General features: G+C 38.9%; 1 protein-coding gene across 8 annotated transcripts in view; it reads right to left on the bottom strand.

Moving 5' to 3' along the window:
- Nucleotides 1-19,014, bottom strand: part of cluhb (clustered mitochondria (cluA/CLU1) homolog b) — a 60,286-nt gene extending 41,272 nt beyond the window's left edge. For 6 of the 8 annotated variants that reach the window (XR_012396855.1, XR_012396856.1, XR_012396857.1 and 3 more), the window contains exons 1-9: nucleotides 16,804-19,014; nucleotides 12,958-13,115; nucleotides 12,621-12,792; nucleotides 9,938-10,081; nucleotides 6,691-6,818; nucleotides 5,176-5,330; nucleotides 4,422-4,547; nucleotides 2,040-2,187; nucleotides 1,872-1,964 (exon numbers count right to left, since the gene is read on the bottom strand). Coding sequence is in view for 5 of the 8 variants with exons in the window: in XM_001920794.8 (XP_001920829.4) it covers nucleotides 1,872-1,964; nucleotides 2,040-2,187; nucleotides 4,422-4,547; nucleotides 5,176-5,330; nucleotides 6,691-6,818; nucleotides 9,938-10,081; nucleotides 12,621-12,792; nucleotides 12,958-13,115; nucleotides 16,804-17,998 (2,319 nt within the window). In the remaining 3 variants the exon portion in view is untranslated. The remainder of the gene's footprint in view (nucleotides 1-1,871; nucleotides 1,965-2,039; nucleotides 2,188-4,421; nucleotides 4,548-5,175; nucleotides 5,331-6,690; nucleotides 6,819-9,937; nucleotides 10,082-12,620; nucleotides 12,793-12,957; nucleotides 13,116-16,803) is intronic. The other 2 variants (XM_068216134.2, XM_073935470.1) reach the window with 1 other exon arrangement.
- Nucleotides 19,015-19,283: the final 269 nt, after the last annotated feature.

The raw sequence follows: 19,283 nt of genomic DNA, 5'->3' as shown, positions 1-19,283 counted from the left end.
CCTATGTTGACTTTTTGTAAACAGTTTTGTTGTTTAAATATGATATTGCATTAATGTGCATGCATGCTTTATAATCTGTCAAATAAAAGGTAAAGCCTATTTGTTGAGTTTATTATGCTGATCCAGGTCAACATCAGCGCTTTTTTTGGCATCAACACGTCTGTTAAACAGCAATATTCTTCTTTCATTTTGCTTCTTTGGCAAATGTGTCTGCAGGCACGGGTTATACGCTATCGTCCCGCAAGTTAAGCATGTCTTGCAGTAAAACAAGTGGCCGACCACAGCTAACGTGCTTTTTTCATTCCAAAAACGTGAGGCACACCTTACTGCCTTTATGTTGACAAGGAAAAAAGAAGAAAGCGCGGTCCTCTTATGAAACGACTGAATCAGCTGGGTATCGATTGTGCAAAAGTGTTGCTGTCTGTGTTGTTCCAATTGTAATATTTAATAATATCGTGATATTCAGGATTTGTACATTCATCCAGCTCTGGATAACTTAAAACAGCGATTAGACCTTCAGAGCGGTGTTAATGCGTCCTGAAGTAAAGCGAAACGGCTATAAACTCCAGCAAGATAGAGTGATTATATACAGAGTCATACTTTATCTATAACTAAAGTATAACTATAGAAACTGTGTTCATCTTAACTGAAAGCTTCTGCATGTTTGCTGGCCTCACGCATCGCGCACCAGTCAGTCAGTCAGCACGTAACCCCAAAGGATTAAACATACAGCGCACAGCACTATACGGTTACAGAAAAGTTTGCGCTGTTATAATCCACTTACCTTTTAATATGTTTTGATGCGATTATAATCCGCTAATAAAAACAACAACAATAACTGAATGTTTTGAAAGGGTAATGTAGCCATGGATGGATGCATTTTGGTCCACGCCATGGAAGAATGAACGTAGCGGAAACCATGCTCTTTAAAAGTTCTCTGTAGTTGTCTTGACAACACTAACTGCTGCTCTGGGATGAGCCGCGTGCAAAAGATGCCCCTCTTAACGCAAAGGCGCATTCAATCAGCCTCTTATGCAGCCAAACTAAAAATATATAAAATAATAATTTTAATTGTTTAACTGATAGCATTAATCGGTTACAAACGCACCTTTTCGGTTAACGGTTAATCGATTATTTTGAGCATCCCTAGTCCAAACACAGTTTATTAATAACTTAGGCAGGCAACGGTTAAACGGAAGCAAACAGTAACATGAGGGTAATCCTACAGCGTAGTCAGGAAGTGACTGGTCGCAATAGCCTAGTGGTTAGCGTGTCGACATATAGTGCAGTAGCACGTCAGGGTGTCCTGAGATCGAATCCCGGCTCGAGGACATTTCCCTACCCCCCCCCCCCCTCTCTCCAACTTCGCTTCCTGTCTAAATAGTGTCCAAAAACTTTGGCAAAATGGCCAAAAATAAATCTTAAAAAAATAACAAATGACAGAAGGACAAGGCAAGGAAAACGCTAGAGATGTTATAGGGGAACAAGACTCAACACTGTGTGGGTAAATTTGAGGTGTATTTTTATTTTTTTAAATAAATCAGAACTTTTGATTGAAATGACTGAATAAATTATTAGGATATTAAAATGAATGTCATAAAGGAGAGAGCCATGAGAACAGTGCAGGGCCTGTAATGCTATGCACCTTCGGTCTTCCCATGGGTTCGGCCATGGTATGAATTGGAAAGCTTATTTTGTTCATTTTAAACTTCTCAAATGAGTACCAAACAAACTTTGCTTAAACATTTTGAGATGTATTTTTAGGTTTTCACAATTAGCAGATGCTTTTATCCAAAGTGCCACACACATTACTTATTTATCTGTAGAAATACTTTTTTTTTGTAAATTAAACGTCAAGAGTTTAAGGATACCTTGAAAATGGCTCGATCCCTTATCAGGCGGTCTGTTACGTTTTTTCTTGGAAGCTCCCTTGTGGTCTGAAGTTCTTCGTTCCAGTCCCGGGCCTTTGTTTAACACAGAGAAATAAGTAAAGTCCTGCTTGTGTAACTGGCTGCTGTTCAGACATTCAACATGTTTACCTGAACAGGCAGGTGTTCTTCGTAACCCAGGCGGAAAGAGCTGACATCCTCTGCTCGGACACAGTCCAGTGTATGATCCAGAGCTGGAGCGGTCCAGCTGAACACCTGGAACGGTGTCGCAATCCTTTCGAAGGGGTGAGTAGACCCTCTAAAGAGAACACACACACAACTTACTGCAGATTCTACATTACATTTTAATATAAAACATAAATGCCCAATCACTCAATCCATCAATGAATGAATCCATGAATCAATCACAGCTTAGTTTAGCTAAGTGAGATCTGCTTCGTGAAGCAGCCGAGAGCGGTGGTTGAGGCATGTTGCCGACAGCCACGAGGGAACGGTGGGCGGGCGGGGAGGACTAGCCTTAAAGGCCCAGTACAAAAAAAACAGCAACCAGGTTTTACCATAGACTGTAAAATATATGGACGTAGTATCCGTGACGTCACCCATAGGTTTCTAAAGAGCGCAAAAGAAGCCACAAGTAGGCGCGGCCAACCGTCGCCATTTTGTTCGCGTGTCATCACACCCACGGCGAGATACCAAACAAGGGCAAAGAGGCGGAGAGTGAGCGGAGGTACAGACACCTGCTGGCATTTTGCTTGGACCTGGTTCAGACACACTTTACTTTGGGAGAACGCTTAATACTTTATCACCTGTGACTCGTTTGTATTCTGACCACTTGTGCTTGGTTGTATACTATATCAATAAAGTGTTTAGACTTTTAAAAACACTGCTGTAGTACATTGAGCCACTAAACATTGTTCTTATGACGTTTTTCAACAAGAGGAAAACGCGAATTACTTCCAAACACTTCTGATATAGTCTGTGTTAGTTAATGTAAGACTATTGATGAAATCCAGCATAACACTGTATGACAACGCTTCAGATATCTGTTCTAGAGCCTACAGCTAATCAATCCGTCAGATTCAGAAGTGCATTACAGCTCTAAATATAAATAAAAAATGATAAATTATCTTAATTAAAACAAATACATGTATAGAGATGGTATACAAGTATATAACTTTACTCACATGGGAAACGGAAGCCACGTGAATGGTTTGTGAGCACAATTAAGTGCACTCAGCATGCCATGCCATCTAATAATTGTAGGAAACAAATCCAAAAGCCAGCTGACAGTGTAAAGCCTCATAAAACAACACAGAAATACGATAAATATGCCGAGTTCAGTGGCTAATCTGCCGGATTCAGCTGAGGTGACGTGACGGTGACCAACGAGACCTAGCTGTCACTCAAGTGGCCACGCCCTTAATTATGCAAACTTAATATAACTTAATATAAAGGAAACGGATGAGTTATAAAAAAAATGCACCCCCCTCACAGCCGTCATGAAGGGTAATATTAGCTGTATTAACCAAAATCGTTTTTTGTACCAGGCTGTAAACACCTTTTTTCTGCTGTAAAGTTGGCCATTCTAACAGTGGGCTCAATTGAAATTTGCTCTATTTTGAAGCCAGGAGCGGCCGGGACTAGCAGAATTTCGGATGAATTGCAGTTTTAGTTACTTACGTATTGGCTTCCTGAGGGAGAGCGGGAGGTTGCCGCTTGTGTTTTATCAGCTATAATACAGAAACTTCAGACAGCTATAATAAATACTCTGATGGGTGTTTTGAGCTGAAACTTTACAGACAAATTCTGGGGACACAAAAGCATTATCTTAGATCTGGAAAAAGGGGTAACCTAGGTGCCCTTTATTTCAATTGCAAAAAAAAAAAAAACATTTATTGAACAAAAAACCTCTTCATATATCACCTTTTTAAAATATAAGACTGTTAAGAGATCATTGCAGTTTCACTGGCCACGCAATAGATTTAAACACAATGAAGAGATATAGTACTATTTTCCAACTCATTATCGCATTACACAATGTGTGAAATATTTGATATCAAAAAATGTGTTTTAAAATTAGCATCTACTACATTAGGAAAACAGAAAGTACTGTACAATGTATATGACTTGCGGCTCAACAAAACATGTATTACTTTTAAACAAACAAACAGTTACTTCGATTTTTTAAAAATTATTATTACTGTAAGTTGGAACATTCATTCATTCATTCATTTTCTTTTCGGCTTAGTCCCTTTATTAATCCGGGGTCGCCACTGCGGAATGAACCGCCAACTTATCTAGCACATTTTTACGCAGCAGATGCCCTTCCAGCTGCAACCCATCTCAGGGAAGTGTGAACATGAAGAATGAAAAACATGCAACTAATAATGTAGTATTATAATTTTAAACCTCCAGTTATTTTTAATCAGTTCAGTAACTTACATCCACCCATTTTAAAATCATAAAGTCTTGTTGAAAAACTCATACTTTACCACAATTTCTTTGCATTGATTTAACTTTGTACTGAAGTACCTCTTTTTCAGCAAGGCACTGAAATTCTTCTTGAAGACTGGGCTGATCTGAGTCAGGAGATCCAGCAGAGCGTGACTGAGGAAACTTGGATCGGCTGGTTTTGGATTAAAGCTGTATGTTGTAGATCTGTGTGAGTCAGGTTTAAAATGTGAGAAGAAGGCACGTATCAGCAGAGCTCCGGACCATTCTTAATATTATAAGTTTAAATAGTGCCGTTTAAATAATCTAAAACGCTTTTAAAAATACATTTCTATACATTCGAGTTCAACAAGGAGGACAACTGTACTTCATAACCAGGGCCAGACGGAATCTGCCGTCGTTTTTTGCTGTTTCTGTGGAGAATTTTGGTAAAAATCTGTGGATTTCTGCGGAATTATTTTGGGAGTATCCAGCGGAGTATCATAACTAAAACCTTAATATATTAAATAAAAAGTTATAAATTACTGAATAAAAACTGAATAAATTCAGATTTACACATTTACTCAAGTAAACAAACAGAACTGATAATGGGCTAAAAATCTGCAAAATTATTTTGGGAGTATTCAGCGAGTATCATAACTAAAACCCTAATATATTAAATAAAAAGTTATAAATTACTGAATAAAAACTGAATAAATTCAGATTTACACATTTTACTCAAGTAAATAAACAGAACTAATAATGGGCTAAAAATCTGCAGAAATCTGCGGAATTCTTTGGAAAATCTGCGGAATTCTGCGCGCGCAGATTCCGTGTGGGCCTATTCATAACTCACTGATTGATGAAGAAGCCACGGGTGGATGCTGTTATACTGAAGTGTCTGTCCTCCATAGTGACCACGTTCAGATACATCAGGTCTCCGTGCATCTTTCTGTTTCCAGGCGGAGGATTCCAGCTACTCGAGGCCAAAACCTTCAAGCACTCTGACGACTGTTTAAAACATGAACAAGTACAGTTGAAGTCAGATTTATTAGCCCTCCTGAATTATTATCCCCCTCTATATATTTTTTCCCAATTTCTATTTAACTGAAAGACTTTTGTTCTGTAGACAATCAAAAAATATAGCTTAATAATACTGACCTTAAAATTGTTTAAAATATTTAAAAAAATGCTTTTATTCAAGCGGAAATAAATCAAATAAGACTTTCTCCAGAAGAAAAATATAGGAAATACTGTGAATTTTTTTTTTGCTCTGTTAAACATCAATTAGGAAATATTTAAAAAGGAAAAATTATCACAGGAGCTAATCATTATGACTTTAACCTGTCACCGACTCGGTCTTAGTCATTCCCCTTTCTGGCCAGCAGAGGTCATCATCACCAGACTTCTAGACATTACATCATCCACTTAAAAGTTTCTCTACACAACTGTAAAAGTGCGCTTTTAAGCAAAATGACAGCAAACATTCAAAGGGTTCTGCGTTTTGTCAATTTTAGCTTAATTGTAATAATATTAATAATAATATTAATAAATAAATTAAAATATTATTTATAGTGTAGCCTACTGTGCAGTAAACTATTTGTTTTTATTAAAACATTTTTATTAGGCTACATCTTCCCGAATTACTAATAAATGACTGGCAGTTGCATCTCTGTTAAAATTAATTTAACAGCAATTTTCTTATGTGTTTTTTCCTTTTAGAGCTCAAGAGAGTTGTGTTTAAATAATTAGTTAACCAAAACATGTAATGAATTAAGCTGCTCCTATCATGTCACCCACTTTTCTCCCTTGTGAGTTGAGTGCGCCTCCATTGCCGTGTGTGCGTTTTAAAGGCTATTTACGGGCGCACCTGACCTGACGCGGGGACCGGATCTCTGGACTATAGGACTAGCTTTAATCTCACCATTTTCATAATTCAATTGCTATGTCATATATTTGAAAATATTTAAAGGTGTGTTCTTAAGGTTGGAACGATGGGGGTGTTAATAATTAATGACAGAAAGAATTTTCAGTTGGAGTGAACAATCCTTTCTAAAAACTGGGGGGGGGGGGGGGTGGCACAAACTCTTTCTGAGGGGGCAATGCCCTCCTTTGCCCCCCCGTAGCGCCGGGCCTGCCCATGCCTGATTACTCACCCTGTGTTTGCCAGCCGCCAGCCCTTCGACTAACTACAACTGTGTTTAATGTGAGTTCACACGCTTAACATCTATGTGCTGTTTGTTATTAAACTCTGTTTAATAAATATACTGCAAATGGATCCCTCTGTCAGACCCTTCGTTACATAACCGTACATACAATCATAAATGATAGCAGTCTGACATGTTTCTGTCACAGTTCCTCTATTTCTTACCTTGCCAAAAGTGGAGTGAGGTTGAAGGGGCACCAGCAGACATTCCTTACAGCCTGGCAGAAGGTGATCTGGAGGACAGCAGTTGATCTGCTTCATCCCGTCACCTCTTCGCTTAGGTTTGCTGCTCTCTGGGAATCACCCAAAAATTAAAGTTACGTTATTAATTACTTACATTCGTGTCTTCCAAATTTTTGGGACCTTCATTCACCTTTGGAACACATATTAAGTTATTTTAGATGAAATCTGAAAGCTCTCTCGCACTCTATAGACAGCAATGGTCCTGACTCCTCCAGAAAAATACCAAAAACATCATCAAAACAGACCATATTGCTTCAGTGATTCAATTGGAATATAATCAAGCTTGGTGACGCAGTGGCGCAGTAGGTAGTGTTGTCGCCTCACAGCAAGAAGGTCGCTAGTTCGAGCCTCGGCTGGGTCAGCCAGATATATCCAGCTGCAGGCCCGCAGAACCACACACGTACACACGTAAAAGTAAATATATATATTTACTTTTTTTTATTAATAATTAATTTGTTCCTATTGCTAAATTTTGGTTTAAAAACAATTTATTGCTTACTATAAATTACTATAGTATTAAATGTGGGAAATCATTAATTAAAAGATTATTAGAAAGTTAAGCAAATAAACACTATTAAATCGCTTGAGTAAGATATGAATATAGTGTTATACATTTGTTACATGTAAAAAGATTTTATTACATATAATGTATTATTGCCTTTATTAACTTAATATGATTTACTTCATCATAAATTAATCCATTATATAAATTAAACCTGTCCAAAGTAGATCGTTCAGCAAGGCCAGCAAACGAGTATCTGCCATATTATTGTCAGATAATAATGACTGATCAGCTATAATGACTGATTAAAAACTGTACTGTCTATTATACTGAATGGCGATCGTAAACAATGCTCCCCATTCAGCCGTCTCGATCGCAATATTTGTGAAAAAGTAAAGTGAACACTATTGTTTATTGTGTACAATATTTATTAATCATATATATCAAAATATATCGATGACAATGTTCAAAAAGACGTTAATAACATTAACATCCGTCGTTACCATATATGGTTGGCCTAGATATTGTGTCCTAGATTGTGTGTGCCTAAAATGTGTGTGGTTCTGCGGGCCTGCAGCTGGATATTATTGGGGTCAGCTGGCGTTTCTTTGTAAAGTTTGCATGTTCTCCCTGCGTTTGCGTGGGTTTCCTCCGGGTGCTCTGGTTTCTCCTCACAGTCCAAAGACATGCAGTACAGGTAAATTGGGTAGGCTAAAATGTCCATAGTGTAGGTGTGCGAATGAGTGTGTCTAGGTTTTCCAGTGATGGGTTGCAGCTGGAAGGGCATCCGCTGCATAAAACAAATGCTGGATAAGTTGGCGGCTAATTCTGCTGTGGCCACCCCAGATTAATAAAGAGACTAAGCCGAAAAGAAAATGAATGAATGAATATTATTAAGCTACAAAAATACTTTTGTGCTCACATAAAACAAACTATACTGACTTTATTCTTCTTAGTCTCAGTAGGTATGCTTCTCAATGTCAGTGTAGGACACATTTGCGCTGCTGATGTATTTCTCGGATGCTCCTGTGCTTTGTTTCAAACAGAGGAAGTCACACGCAGGCATTCAGGGTAAACTTAAGTAAAAATATTCAGAAATTATGGCTTGAAATCTAATTTTGATCTTCACTGTAGAGATTTACAATATGGATGTGTTTTCGTCATAGATTTTGACATCAAACATCAAAACCATCATAACTGTAAATGTTTGGAAATTGGGTTTTACACATCATCTGATAGTTAAATAAGTAAGCTTTCCATAGATGTATGGTTTGTTAGGAAAGGACAATATTTGGCTAATATACAATTATATGAATGTAGAATCTGAGGTCAAAAAAAAAATAAATCAAAATATTGTCCAAGTTCTTTGCAAATACTTATTACCAATAAAAAGGTTTTGATATATTTACAGTTTCCTAGGGATGTAACGGTATCAGAATTTCACGGTACGATAATACCTCGGTATGACTGGCACGGTTCAGTATGTATTGAATAATTTACAGGAAAAACAAAACTAATGAAAAGACTCGAAAAAAGTGCCAAAAGTGTTTATTTACCTTAGCACTGAACATATCAATGACATACAAATTAGCCATCTATCTGTAAGTTTCGAAACAGGAACTTAATTTTTTTTATTTTAATAACAAAAAACTATTAAACCATATAAAACAAAGTTTCAATTTAGTATTGTTGAAAACTCATTACATTTAACATTTAATCACTCACCCACTTAGATAGAGATGGGTTTTTTAAGGAAAATGATCATATAACTATAATCTGGTAAAAGCTATGACCTTTGGGCATTTACAATGTCCCCTGCAACAGAAAAAAAACCCCTCTCATTTGGGACTGAGGTTTCTGGGACAGAGAGATCTGAAATAGCCAAGGTTGACAGCAGTGGGTAACGTTGTGCATTGTCTTTCCACCACTTGAGAGGACAAGCCATGAGTGAGATAGAGGTCTCTTTACGGTACAAGTCAATGTCTGCATCAATCTAACAAGTGTGCTGTTTTCTGCAGTCCCCATGACTGTTTTTAGTCGTATTCCCCGACTTTTATTTAACCACAATCTGGCAGTGTCTGCATACTGTTTTTTTCTTTGTCTGTCACCTTTTCTCCTTTTTCATATCTTTTTAGAAAGAAACCGAAATGCTTCCACACGTCCGACTTAAAACCCGCTTTAGGTTCGATCATTTCCAGCTCTTTTTCTTCCCCGCTACTAGCAACACACTCCATTTCTGCATTACTGGAGCTGTAGTGACAACAGACCGCAAAGGATGATGGCCACACCTAGGCTGAAGGGAATTGTAGTTCCCTCTACCTTCCGTTCGCTTCATTCGCCTAAGCAAACTTTTCTCAGAAATATAGTTTTATTGAGTCATGCGCCTACGATAATATTGAAAAAAATTACTATTGCGATATGACGGTATTTACAATATTGTTACATCTCTAGAATTTCCTAAATCTTCCAAAGATCTTTACTTATAATTTCTTCACATAAAAGGAAAATACAACAAATGACTTGTATTTGGCTAATAAAATGGGTTGGGCGCCAAAATAGAAAGTTTTAACAAATGTATGATTTAAAACAATTATCTTGCTCCATTTACTTCTCCCAATCTACTGTATATTTTATTTTAACCAAACTTCTGTGAGTTTCGTATCTTACCCTCCATAATTTCATCTGTGACGCAGCTGAGAAAGGACGGTGAGCTGCCCTCCACCCCGTTATAGCCATCTGTGAGGTCCAGGCTCTTCAAAAGCTCTCTGATGTGGCTCAAATGCATACGCACTTCTCGAACGCTGTACGGCTCTTGGTCGTTTTCAAAGGAGAGAGAAAACAGAAATCAGTTAGTCAGTCAGTTTATGGCTCAGTCTGTTTATTACTGATATATAGCGTAAAGTCTTCTTGTGATTTATATCAGATATACTAAAAGCTTGCATCAGCAAAAGCTACTGGTAAAAAACTTGCTGGCAGGATTTACTGAAGATACAGAGTGAACAGCAATGAAAACAGGTTTTCTGGAGGTTTCACAGAGTCAACTTTTTAAAGACTTTTTTAAGACAGTGAAGAATGACATTTCAGACTTATTTAGAGCTAAATGCTAAGGATTATTTTAATGGCCTAGCAAAATAAAAATGTACTTGCCCCATCAAAAAAATAATTCTAATTAGCTATTTCTTAGCCACAAATTTTGAATAATGTGTCAAAACAAGCAGACCCTAGTTGTATTCATAAATATTTTTCAACATCATTTAAAAAAAGACTCTTTAAAAACTAAATTTATGAACAAAAGACTGTTATAAAATTAGTTATAAATATAGTTTCTAAGTATAGGACATTTTAAGACTGTTTAAGACTAACACAGTTATTTTTAACAGCTGTATATGCATTTATAGTAACTAAAGGGGTGGTCCACAGATAGTTTTTAAGGCTTGGTTGTATTTATAAGATGCAAAGCAATGTGTGCCCATGCTTCATTTGTAGAAAATCACTTTATTTTTTCATACCGTATATCTTTGACTATAAAAAGCTTCTCAGCTAACATGAAAACGAAAGTTGCTCCAAAAGCCCGCTCTCAAAAGGCTCTGCTTGGTCAGCTAACATAATGTGCAGTGATTCGTGGATCGGCTCCACATCACGCCCCTACAGGCACGCGCTTTTGCTCTGTGTAAACAGTAGCTGTTAGACGTTATCAGATTGTGCCTTAATCAGACAGAAAACGAAAAGGAACCTCACGCTTGCTCTCTAAGATAAAATCTGACAAGTGTCTTAAACATATATTCAAGATAAGCATGTGTTATTTTATAGCATGTGCCATATCTTTTGCAAGTTTGTTATTTGAGATGTATAATGTAGGGAAAGCGGCCGCACAGAGAGACACTGCAGCGCTGGTGAAGATTGAGGGTGTTTACAGCGGTTTGACTGATATATATCAATTTGAAGCTAAAGCTGTAGGTTTTGCTAAGCTAACTCTGTAAAAGCCAATGTCTCCCTTTGCATTGACCTTTGAGCGTATTACGATGTTGTTTATGTTCACACAGCTACATTGCAGATCAACTAAAGTTTAAAATATGACATCGTAGTGGACCTGTCCCAGTCATTCCCCTCACTGGCCAGCAGAGGTCATCATCACCGGACTTTTGACATTACGTCATTCCCACTGACTGATTGGCACATACACCTGCAGCACATTTCCCAATCGCTCACACATATAAGCAGCACACTGCCTTTGACCCATGCCTGAATACTCACCTTCTGTTTGCCTGCCGCCAGCCCTTCGACTAACTACAACTGTGTTTGATGTGAGTTCGCACACGCTTAACATCTGTGTGCTTATTGTTATTAAACTCTGTTTAATAAATATACTGCAAATGGATCCCTCTGTGTCAGACCCTTCGTTACAGGACCACCCCTTTAAGCTTTCTGATGCTCAATGAATCGAAGGAGAGTTTTTAATTCAATCATGCAAATTCATTTTTCAGTAGGATGGTTTTAATCACAGATTTGACCAAAATGTTTCCAAAATGGTCTAATGTCAATTAAAAATTATTGCAAAACTACTGAGTTTCCATTAACCAACTATTTCACAAAGCAGCTATTGACTTCCTTATTATTTTTGTTTTACTATGGATTCTTCAAACATTCTTCAGAATAATTTGTTTTGTGTTGTGAACATTTAAAGGCATTTATAACATTTATACTTCTGCGTCAAACGTCAAACTGCGTTGGCGTCGCTGACGTGCACCTCTCAAAAATTGTAACTACACGTCACAACGACGCGTAGCGCAAGCTCTGTGATTGGTCAGCTTGGTAGCGCTGACGAGTCTGGGCGGGACTGAGAGCCGCGCGAATGGCGTGAGCTGGACGCGAGCCCAATGGAGCGATTGTTTACAAGTGTGGAGTCCCGTGAAGGAGCTCCTGATGGAAAGTTTTGTTTTGTGTTTACCTCATAGTTAAAGTTGTTGCACGTCCGCTGGTTTCTGCCTCAAAATGAGCGAGTTTGAGCCACTTGTACATCCAGGAAGTGTTCAGGAAAAGCAAAACAGCAGAGAAGAAACTCGACACAGAGAAACATTTACACCTCACTGCCAACTAGCGTTTGGGATGTGTTAATGCAGACCAACAGAGACAGCGCGCAGAAGTATAAATGCACAGCTACGTGCGTTGCATGCGCCCTGGGTCACGCCGGTCACTTGACGCAGAAGTATAAACCAGGCTTAAGAACCACTTCAGTAACAGTAAATTAGGAGAAAATTATCATTTTGGGGTAGACTAACAAAACTATGAACTCCTGGGGCAATAAAATAAATCCCTCAGATTTGAGGTTGGGTAGGTTTTAGTGTCTTACCCTCAACAACACTCAGAACGGAGCCCTCCTGAAGATCTGGTATGGATCTAAGATGGGTAAAGTTGTCGAGAGTGACTCCATTCAGCTGCAGGGAAAAGCATGTGCGCCGACTGGTCTCCTCTTGGTCCATCAATACTTGCTTAATTTCCTGCACCGTAGCTAAAGGTGACACCTTGAACACAATATAGACATACAGACACAGATATGGAAGCATATGAGTGTAAAACTATATGGAGCAAAATTGGTTAGAAGTGTTAATTACTACTCTGCTTCCAAGAGTTAACTAACAGTAGCTCAAGAGTGGAAAGCTTTTCTGAGTGACAAGCCTGGGTTTTACCTGGAAGTCTCTTGGTTCTGTTCCAGGAGCCTGGATCTTGACTGTGAATCCTGCATCCTCACAAGGGTCGATGTCTGGAACAGCAGAAACCTGCTCTGCTGTCCCTTCTGCTGGGCCATCTAGTACGTTGCCACTGGTCATGGTGTCAGGGCTGGAGGCTTGTATTTTCAATTCGAAAATGATATTAATCACAACAGAATTAGCAATGTTTACATTTATTAGTGTTAATGAAGATTAATTGTATGTAAGCATTAGATGATAGGAAAGGAAATATTGTTATCACTTATTTTTGATGGTACTTTTTGCACATTTTGTTGACGATGAAGGCCAACTCCCCCAAATGAAGATCTGTTTGTTGGATTGTGTGACGTCTGAGCAGTGTGAAATCATTTTCCAATAAATGACAACAAACTCAGACTTAAATCTGATGAGGAGCCAGATAGGCTTCACATATATGTCTGTTTAGCCATGAGAATATTTCTTATGAATTATTTAACTTTTGTGAGTGGCAATTGTTGGGGCAGTGTGAACATTTCAATATTTTTTTTTTTCAAAACCTTGCAAATACAACAGCCTGCTTGTTTGTTGGCATTTGTCTATGAGGTGTGGATTGGCTTTAAGCTACATTGCAGCAACAAGCCAACTAGGCCGTACTCACACTAGGTACAGTTGCCTCAAACCGGGCCAAAGCACGCTTGTCCCCCCTCCCGTTTCCCCCGACGGCCCGCACTCACACCACAATAGGGCCTGGACATGCTTACGTCATCGCTGCTGTGCTGTTCAGTGAGAAGCGCTCTCACATAGCAGAACAGTGGAGATTTCTCTAGTTATATCGTTTCAGTCATTTGTTATGCAGTGACATGCAGTCAAATATTTTGCCAAACAGTCCTTAGGGATGCAGTGACGCGCAGTCAGATATTTCGCTGAACAGATCCGCCACTTTCGGCGCTCATAAACAATCATAAAGCTCTCATGCTGCAGGAATGAGGAGGTCTGCTGAAGGCGCGCAGCTGTCATGCAGTGAGGGATTTGCGTATTTAATAAGCTAGGGCAGTTTGCGTTCACTGAACAGTAAGAATGTTTAATAAATCCATATGAAACAGTCCCTTAAAGGTCACGTCTCGCTTTCAGTTTCGGGCTTTGGCGCGGTACGTTTGTAGTGTGAGTGCAAAACGCGCCAAAGCCCGAAACTGAAAGCGAGAGTGAACCGCGCTGAGGCCCACCTCTTCCAACCGGGCCAGGGCCGGCCAAGTGAACCGTGCTTGAGCCCGATTCAGCGCACTCACACTTCTCAAACGATCCGGGAAACTGGCCTGGGCACGGTACTCATAGTGTGAGTAGGCCCTAAATTTGAGCTTTTGGTGAAAATCTAAATAGTGTAATTAAAAATGAAATGTCAGTGAAATCAAACTGATAAGACAGATACACAAGTGTTGTCGTTCTTTCCTGTGTAGATGATGACTAGTCTATTTTGGGCTATTCTTAAATGATTATTAGATTTTATATACTTAAAGACATCTATTAGTTTCAGCACAAAATATACTTGTGTATTAAGTAGACTGTCTGCTTAATATCTGCTGATACTGTTACAGTTACACCAACTAACCCTAACCTGACAGTCTAATAGTCGAATGAGAATCAGTTAGCATGTAGTTGCAATGTAACTTATAGTTAACAAAATGTGTTCAAGGGACCATGAAAATAAAGTGATTCCCAACTCTCAGTATTAAAATCAGGATTTATCAGTGGTTAAGTGGTCATTTTTAATAGTAATATTAATGTAACACCAAGGAAAATATATCGGCCAATATTTGCCATTTATCATTTGTACGAAATTAAATGTCTCTCTAAGGAAAATAAACTTTCTTGACCTGTGCCCCCAGGCACTCATAGCACACTCAAATGCATATCACTTCATTATAAATATAATAAAGCAAAGTAAATTACTAGCATGTAACTTACTTTTAAACTTTTGAGTGAACTTACTTTTAAGTGTGGCTCATCTCATACCACTTTACTAATTTACTTTAGGAAAAAACAAAAAAACAAAATAGGGATTGCTATGTAAAATAATTTTTCCACTGGTGGATACACTTTAAATGTTTGCTGATTGCCATGAGCGTTTTGATTGGTGCCTTCACATGACATGAACGAGGACCTCTGATTTTACTGGAAAAATATCTAGACGTTTTGTTTTCTGCAGTTAAATAACGTGAGCTGTCTTCCTGTATGCCTATCAAGCTCAGTAGAAACCAGGCATGGAACATTAACTGTTTTCAAGGTATATCGCAGTTTGAATAAGTCAAGGTTTTAAAACCGACAATATTGTCTGCAATCCTGTTCCTAAGGTATGAGAAAAGTTTTTTTTAGGACAACAGTATCTCCAGCAGAAAATATATCCAAAGATGCTATTTCAATTTGTAAAGAAATCTTTGTTTTTAAAACTATGAAGATAGCAGAAGTCAATGAGTGATTTGATTTAGCCTGACATGTTTACTGCTCCAAGATACTTTAAAACTTCATCAAAATAAAATATATAGTGTTCCAAAGGGAAACACATTTTCGTTTTTTAGACATTTAAAACAAATATCTTTTAAAGCAATAAAACACAATACAGTGAAACCGTGATATTTTTATCCAAAGTTATCATACCGTCAGAATCTTATACAGGACCATGCCTAGTAGAAATTGTAACAAGATATGAGCAATTCCATGCAAATGTCAACCTTGTCATGAAAAAAAAACAAAGTTTTCACTAAAATACGGAAACCGTTTCTGGGTTTTTTGTGTAAGCAAGTATTTTACAGTACTTTAGAAATAATCAAAAATGCATCTGTCAGTGTTATCAAACTATTCTATTTGATTTACAAAAGTCACACAAATGGCAGGCGAGGCAGTGGCGCAGTAGGTAGTGCTGTAGCCTCACAGCAAGAAGGTCGCTGGGTTGCAAGTTTGAACCTCGACTCAGTTGGCGTTTCTGTGTGGAGTTTGCATGTTCTCCCTGCCTTTGCGTGGGTTTCCTTTGGGTGCTCTGGTTTCCCCCACAGTCCAAAGACATGTGGTACAGGTGAATTGGGTAGGCTAAATTGTCCGTAGTGTGTGTGTGGATGTTTCCCAGAGATGGGTTGCGGCTGGAAGGGCATCTGCTGCGTAAAAGCTTGTTGGAAAAGTTGGCGGTTCATTCCGCTGTAGCAACCCCGGATTAATAAAGGGACTAAGCCGACAAGAAAATGAATGACACAAATGGCAATTTCACATCCGTCACATCCATAACGGAGAGATGTCACACCCATAACGACACTTTTTCCTCATAAATGTGAAGATATTAAATAAAATAAAAACATCCTTTTTGTTTTATAGAGAGCCAACTTTTGATTATCATTATTTCTTTTGGGTTGTGCAGTTTAATTCACAGAATTTCAGCAAAGTGTGTTGTATACTGTAAACTCGCAGACTTTTTTTTGTCACATCCATAACGCATGTTTATTTTCCTCATTTAAAGTACAAAACATGTTTACAGATTGATATTTTTCTGATCCCTTACCTCTGTGGTCAGTTGATCTGGAAAATATAAGCAAAACTTATAATATAATGTTTATATAAACTTTCTATGTGAGTTTTTACTGCAAATGTCACATCCATAACGCTGGAATTGCTCATATATATATTAAATGCCCGGTACATTGGTTATCGAGATCCAAAGAGTTATCGATTATTATTGCCAACAATTTCCATATCGGCACATATCGAACCAGTGACCTTCTTGCTGTGAGCACCACCTACTGCGCCACTGCGTCGCCAGTTCAAATACTGTATAATATATATTGTGCAGCTGTGAATACCCACCTGTGAAGTTCGGAGTGGCCAGGAACAGTTTATCAACCACAAAAAGTGTGAAGCGCTCAGTCTGATCCTCTTTTCTTTCTACCTGGGTCACAGCGAGGGTTGTCTGCTCAGAGTGCTGCAGTGATAACCCTGAGCTCTGCTTTAGCACTTCCAAATCCCACTGCGTCTGTTCTACTTCCTTATTCCAAACAAAACCCTGGTCCATCTGTGATGGGCTTTGCTTCATCTCCCCAAACTCTTGCCTCTCCAGCCCAGAGCTCATGTCAGCAATGTCTGGTTGCTCTACAAGAGATGTTTCCTTCTCAGTAGCATGCTCGTGTTTAATAATTCGCATCTCTAGTATCTCAGAAGCCTGTGCATCTATTTTGAAGTCTAGTTTTTCATCAGGTTGTGCTGTGAGTTCCGAAGTTTGTGCTTCCCTTTGCGACTTTTGAAGCAAAGGCCATTCAGTTGGAATGCCATAAGCAGGTTGCATCTTTATCGCATCTAGATGTGCTTGTGCTGCACTGTTTGGACCACTTTTGTTTAGTTGCTTTTTGTCCTGTTTCTTCTCGGCGTGTAATTGCTCCTTTGGGGTTTTGAGTTCATTGTACTGCTCTGTTTGAGTCGAGCCATCTTCTCTCTGACTGATGTCAATGTCGCATTTTGAGACATCTAGTGAAGATGCAGCAAACACGGAAGAAACGTCTGTCCCATGAGCAAAGACAGGTTTACAAGTGTCTGCTTCTAATCCATGGGTGCATATTCGGTTTTGAGCAGCAGGTGCTTGGTAGAGGGATGACAGAAGAGGCCATTCATCCTCTATGGAGCGTGATTGATTTGTGCCTGTAATGTTTGTGCTTGGCGGCCCCACCAGCCCGCTATTTCTTTCTTCTCCATTTCGTAGATTGCTTTCATCAAATCCATCTTCTCTGCTGGCCTCTTGCCCGCTTGTTGCCAATAAGAGCTCCAAAGCCTCAGTTGAGTCTCCTCTGATGTGAAGGTTGCTGCTGAGCACAATGTCAGGAAACAAAAGGTGATCTTGGTCCAGAACTGGGGAGTCCAGCAGATCAGCTGAGGTCCTTGAAGGAGAGACACTTTCTCCATCGCTGTTTTCCTGGGATAAGAGCGCCGAGTGCTCTTCAGTCTGATCAGCAGCTCCCTTGGTGGTAATATATTCTGACACTTTACGGCAACAATAAAGTATGTTTCCCATGCTGTCTGTTTGATTGCCAAAGAGTAAAAGAGCTGTAATCTGAAAGTCCCAAAACTCAAGTACGCCCTAAATCAGCTACTAGAGCTTATTTGGATTTAAAATGAGCTAGAAAATGTTGCTTTATACGTAAATTTAAAGACATGCCTGACAGATAGTTGACAGACCCAATTACCAAGTCTGGCACTTGGCCTGTGCATTTCTTAGCTGTAGATAGTAAAGACATGTGACTGTTTGCATGACAGAATACAATTAGGATTTATGCATAGATAAACTGCCTGACTGGATGAAAGTTTGTCCTATATAGTAATGCACGTATATAAAACAGTTAATAGAAGATCAGAAAAATGCATAGGTTAAAATAAACTGATTTAACGATCAAAGCATTTCAATATTTGTTAAACTAATGCATTATTAAGCCATAATAAACATGCAGACATCTTCTCACAGTTTTGTACTTGTACTCCATATGCCTCAAAAATCTCTACAGAATCATAGATAGGCAGAAGAGCTCGTCCCAAGCAGGATATGTCCATGTTTTCCAACCAAACGCAACACATTTCAGTACTAGTGTGCTCTCTAATGTCCTTCACTCGGGGTCTCGTGAACCGCTCCATCCCACCAACACATTCAGTCCCGGGCGGAGGAGTGTCGACGGAGTTTCCTGCATCCCATCCCTCTTCCAGAGAAACCGCAACTCATTTCTTCGGTTTCATTAAAGAAAAAACACGCGTCATGACTTCCTCAGTCTATGCCAGTGCATGTTTCCCCCCGGAGTCTGCGTGTTTTCTGCGAGCTGTCCACTTTGAATCAGCTGCTGCTGCAGTACTGGCAGAATGTGCAGGAGATGCTTTAAAAGCACACACTAGTGGGAGAAGTGCAAGGATTAGCCCACAGCACAATAAGAATAGGCTACCAAGCCAAACGAAGTAGAAAACGTTAATATTGCTGTAAGCTTGTCGAAGCTCTTCACTGCGGTCAAAACAGCAAGTCGCTGCGCTGCTTGAAAATTACGTTACAAGGAAAGCCTGAGGCGAGATGAGCGCGTATTACTGCAATTACGGTAATGACAGAAACGGCAGAAAGAAAAAGAAAATTATTGCCCATTTGGGGGTTTTATTACACAGTTAAGTCACTTTCTTATTGTTCTTTTATATAGCAAGGTGCTTTTTTTGCTGTAAAAAATACAAAAGAAAAAAATAAAAGGTTTTGTAATGGTTTAGTCATGTGGTCAATATTCATTATTGAAATTTCAATGGAAACTGTATTGGTCCTGTAGGTGTCTTAA

The sequence above is a fragment of the Danio rerio genome, chromosome 21 (genome assembly GCF_049306965.1).
Source record: "Danio rerio strain Tuebingen ecotype United States chromosome 21, GRCz12tu, whole genome shotgun sequence".
Classification (NCBI taxonomy): domain Eukaryota; kingdom Metazoa; phylum Chordata; class Actinopteri; order Cypriniformes; family Danionidae; genus Danio; species Danio rerio.
The sequence above is the reverse complement of the archived record's forward strand: the minus strand, read 5'-3'. Positions and strand labels throughout refer to the sequence as shown.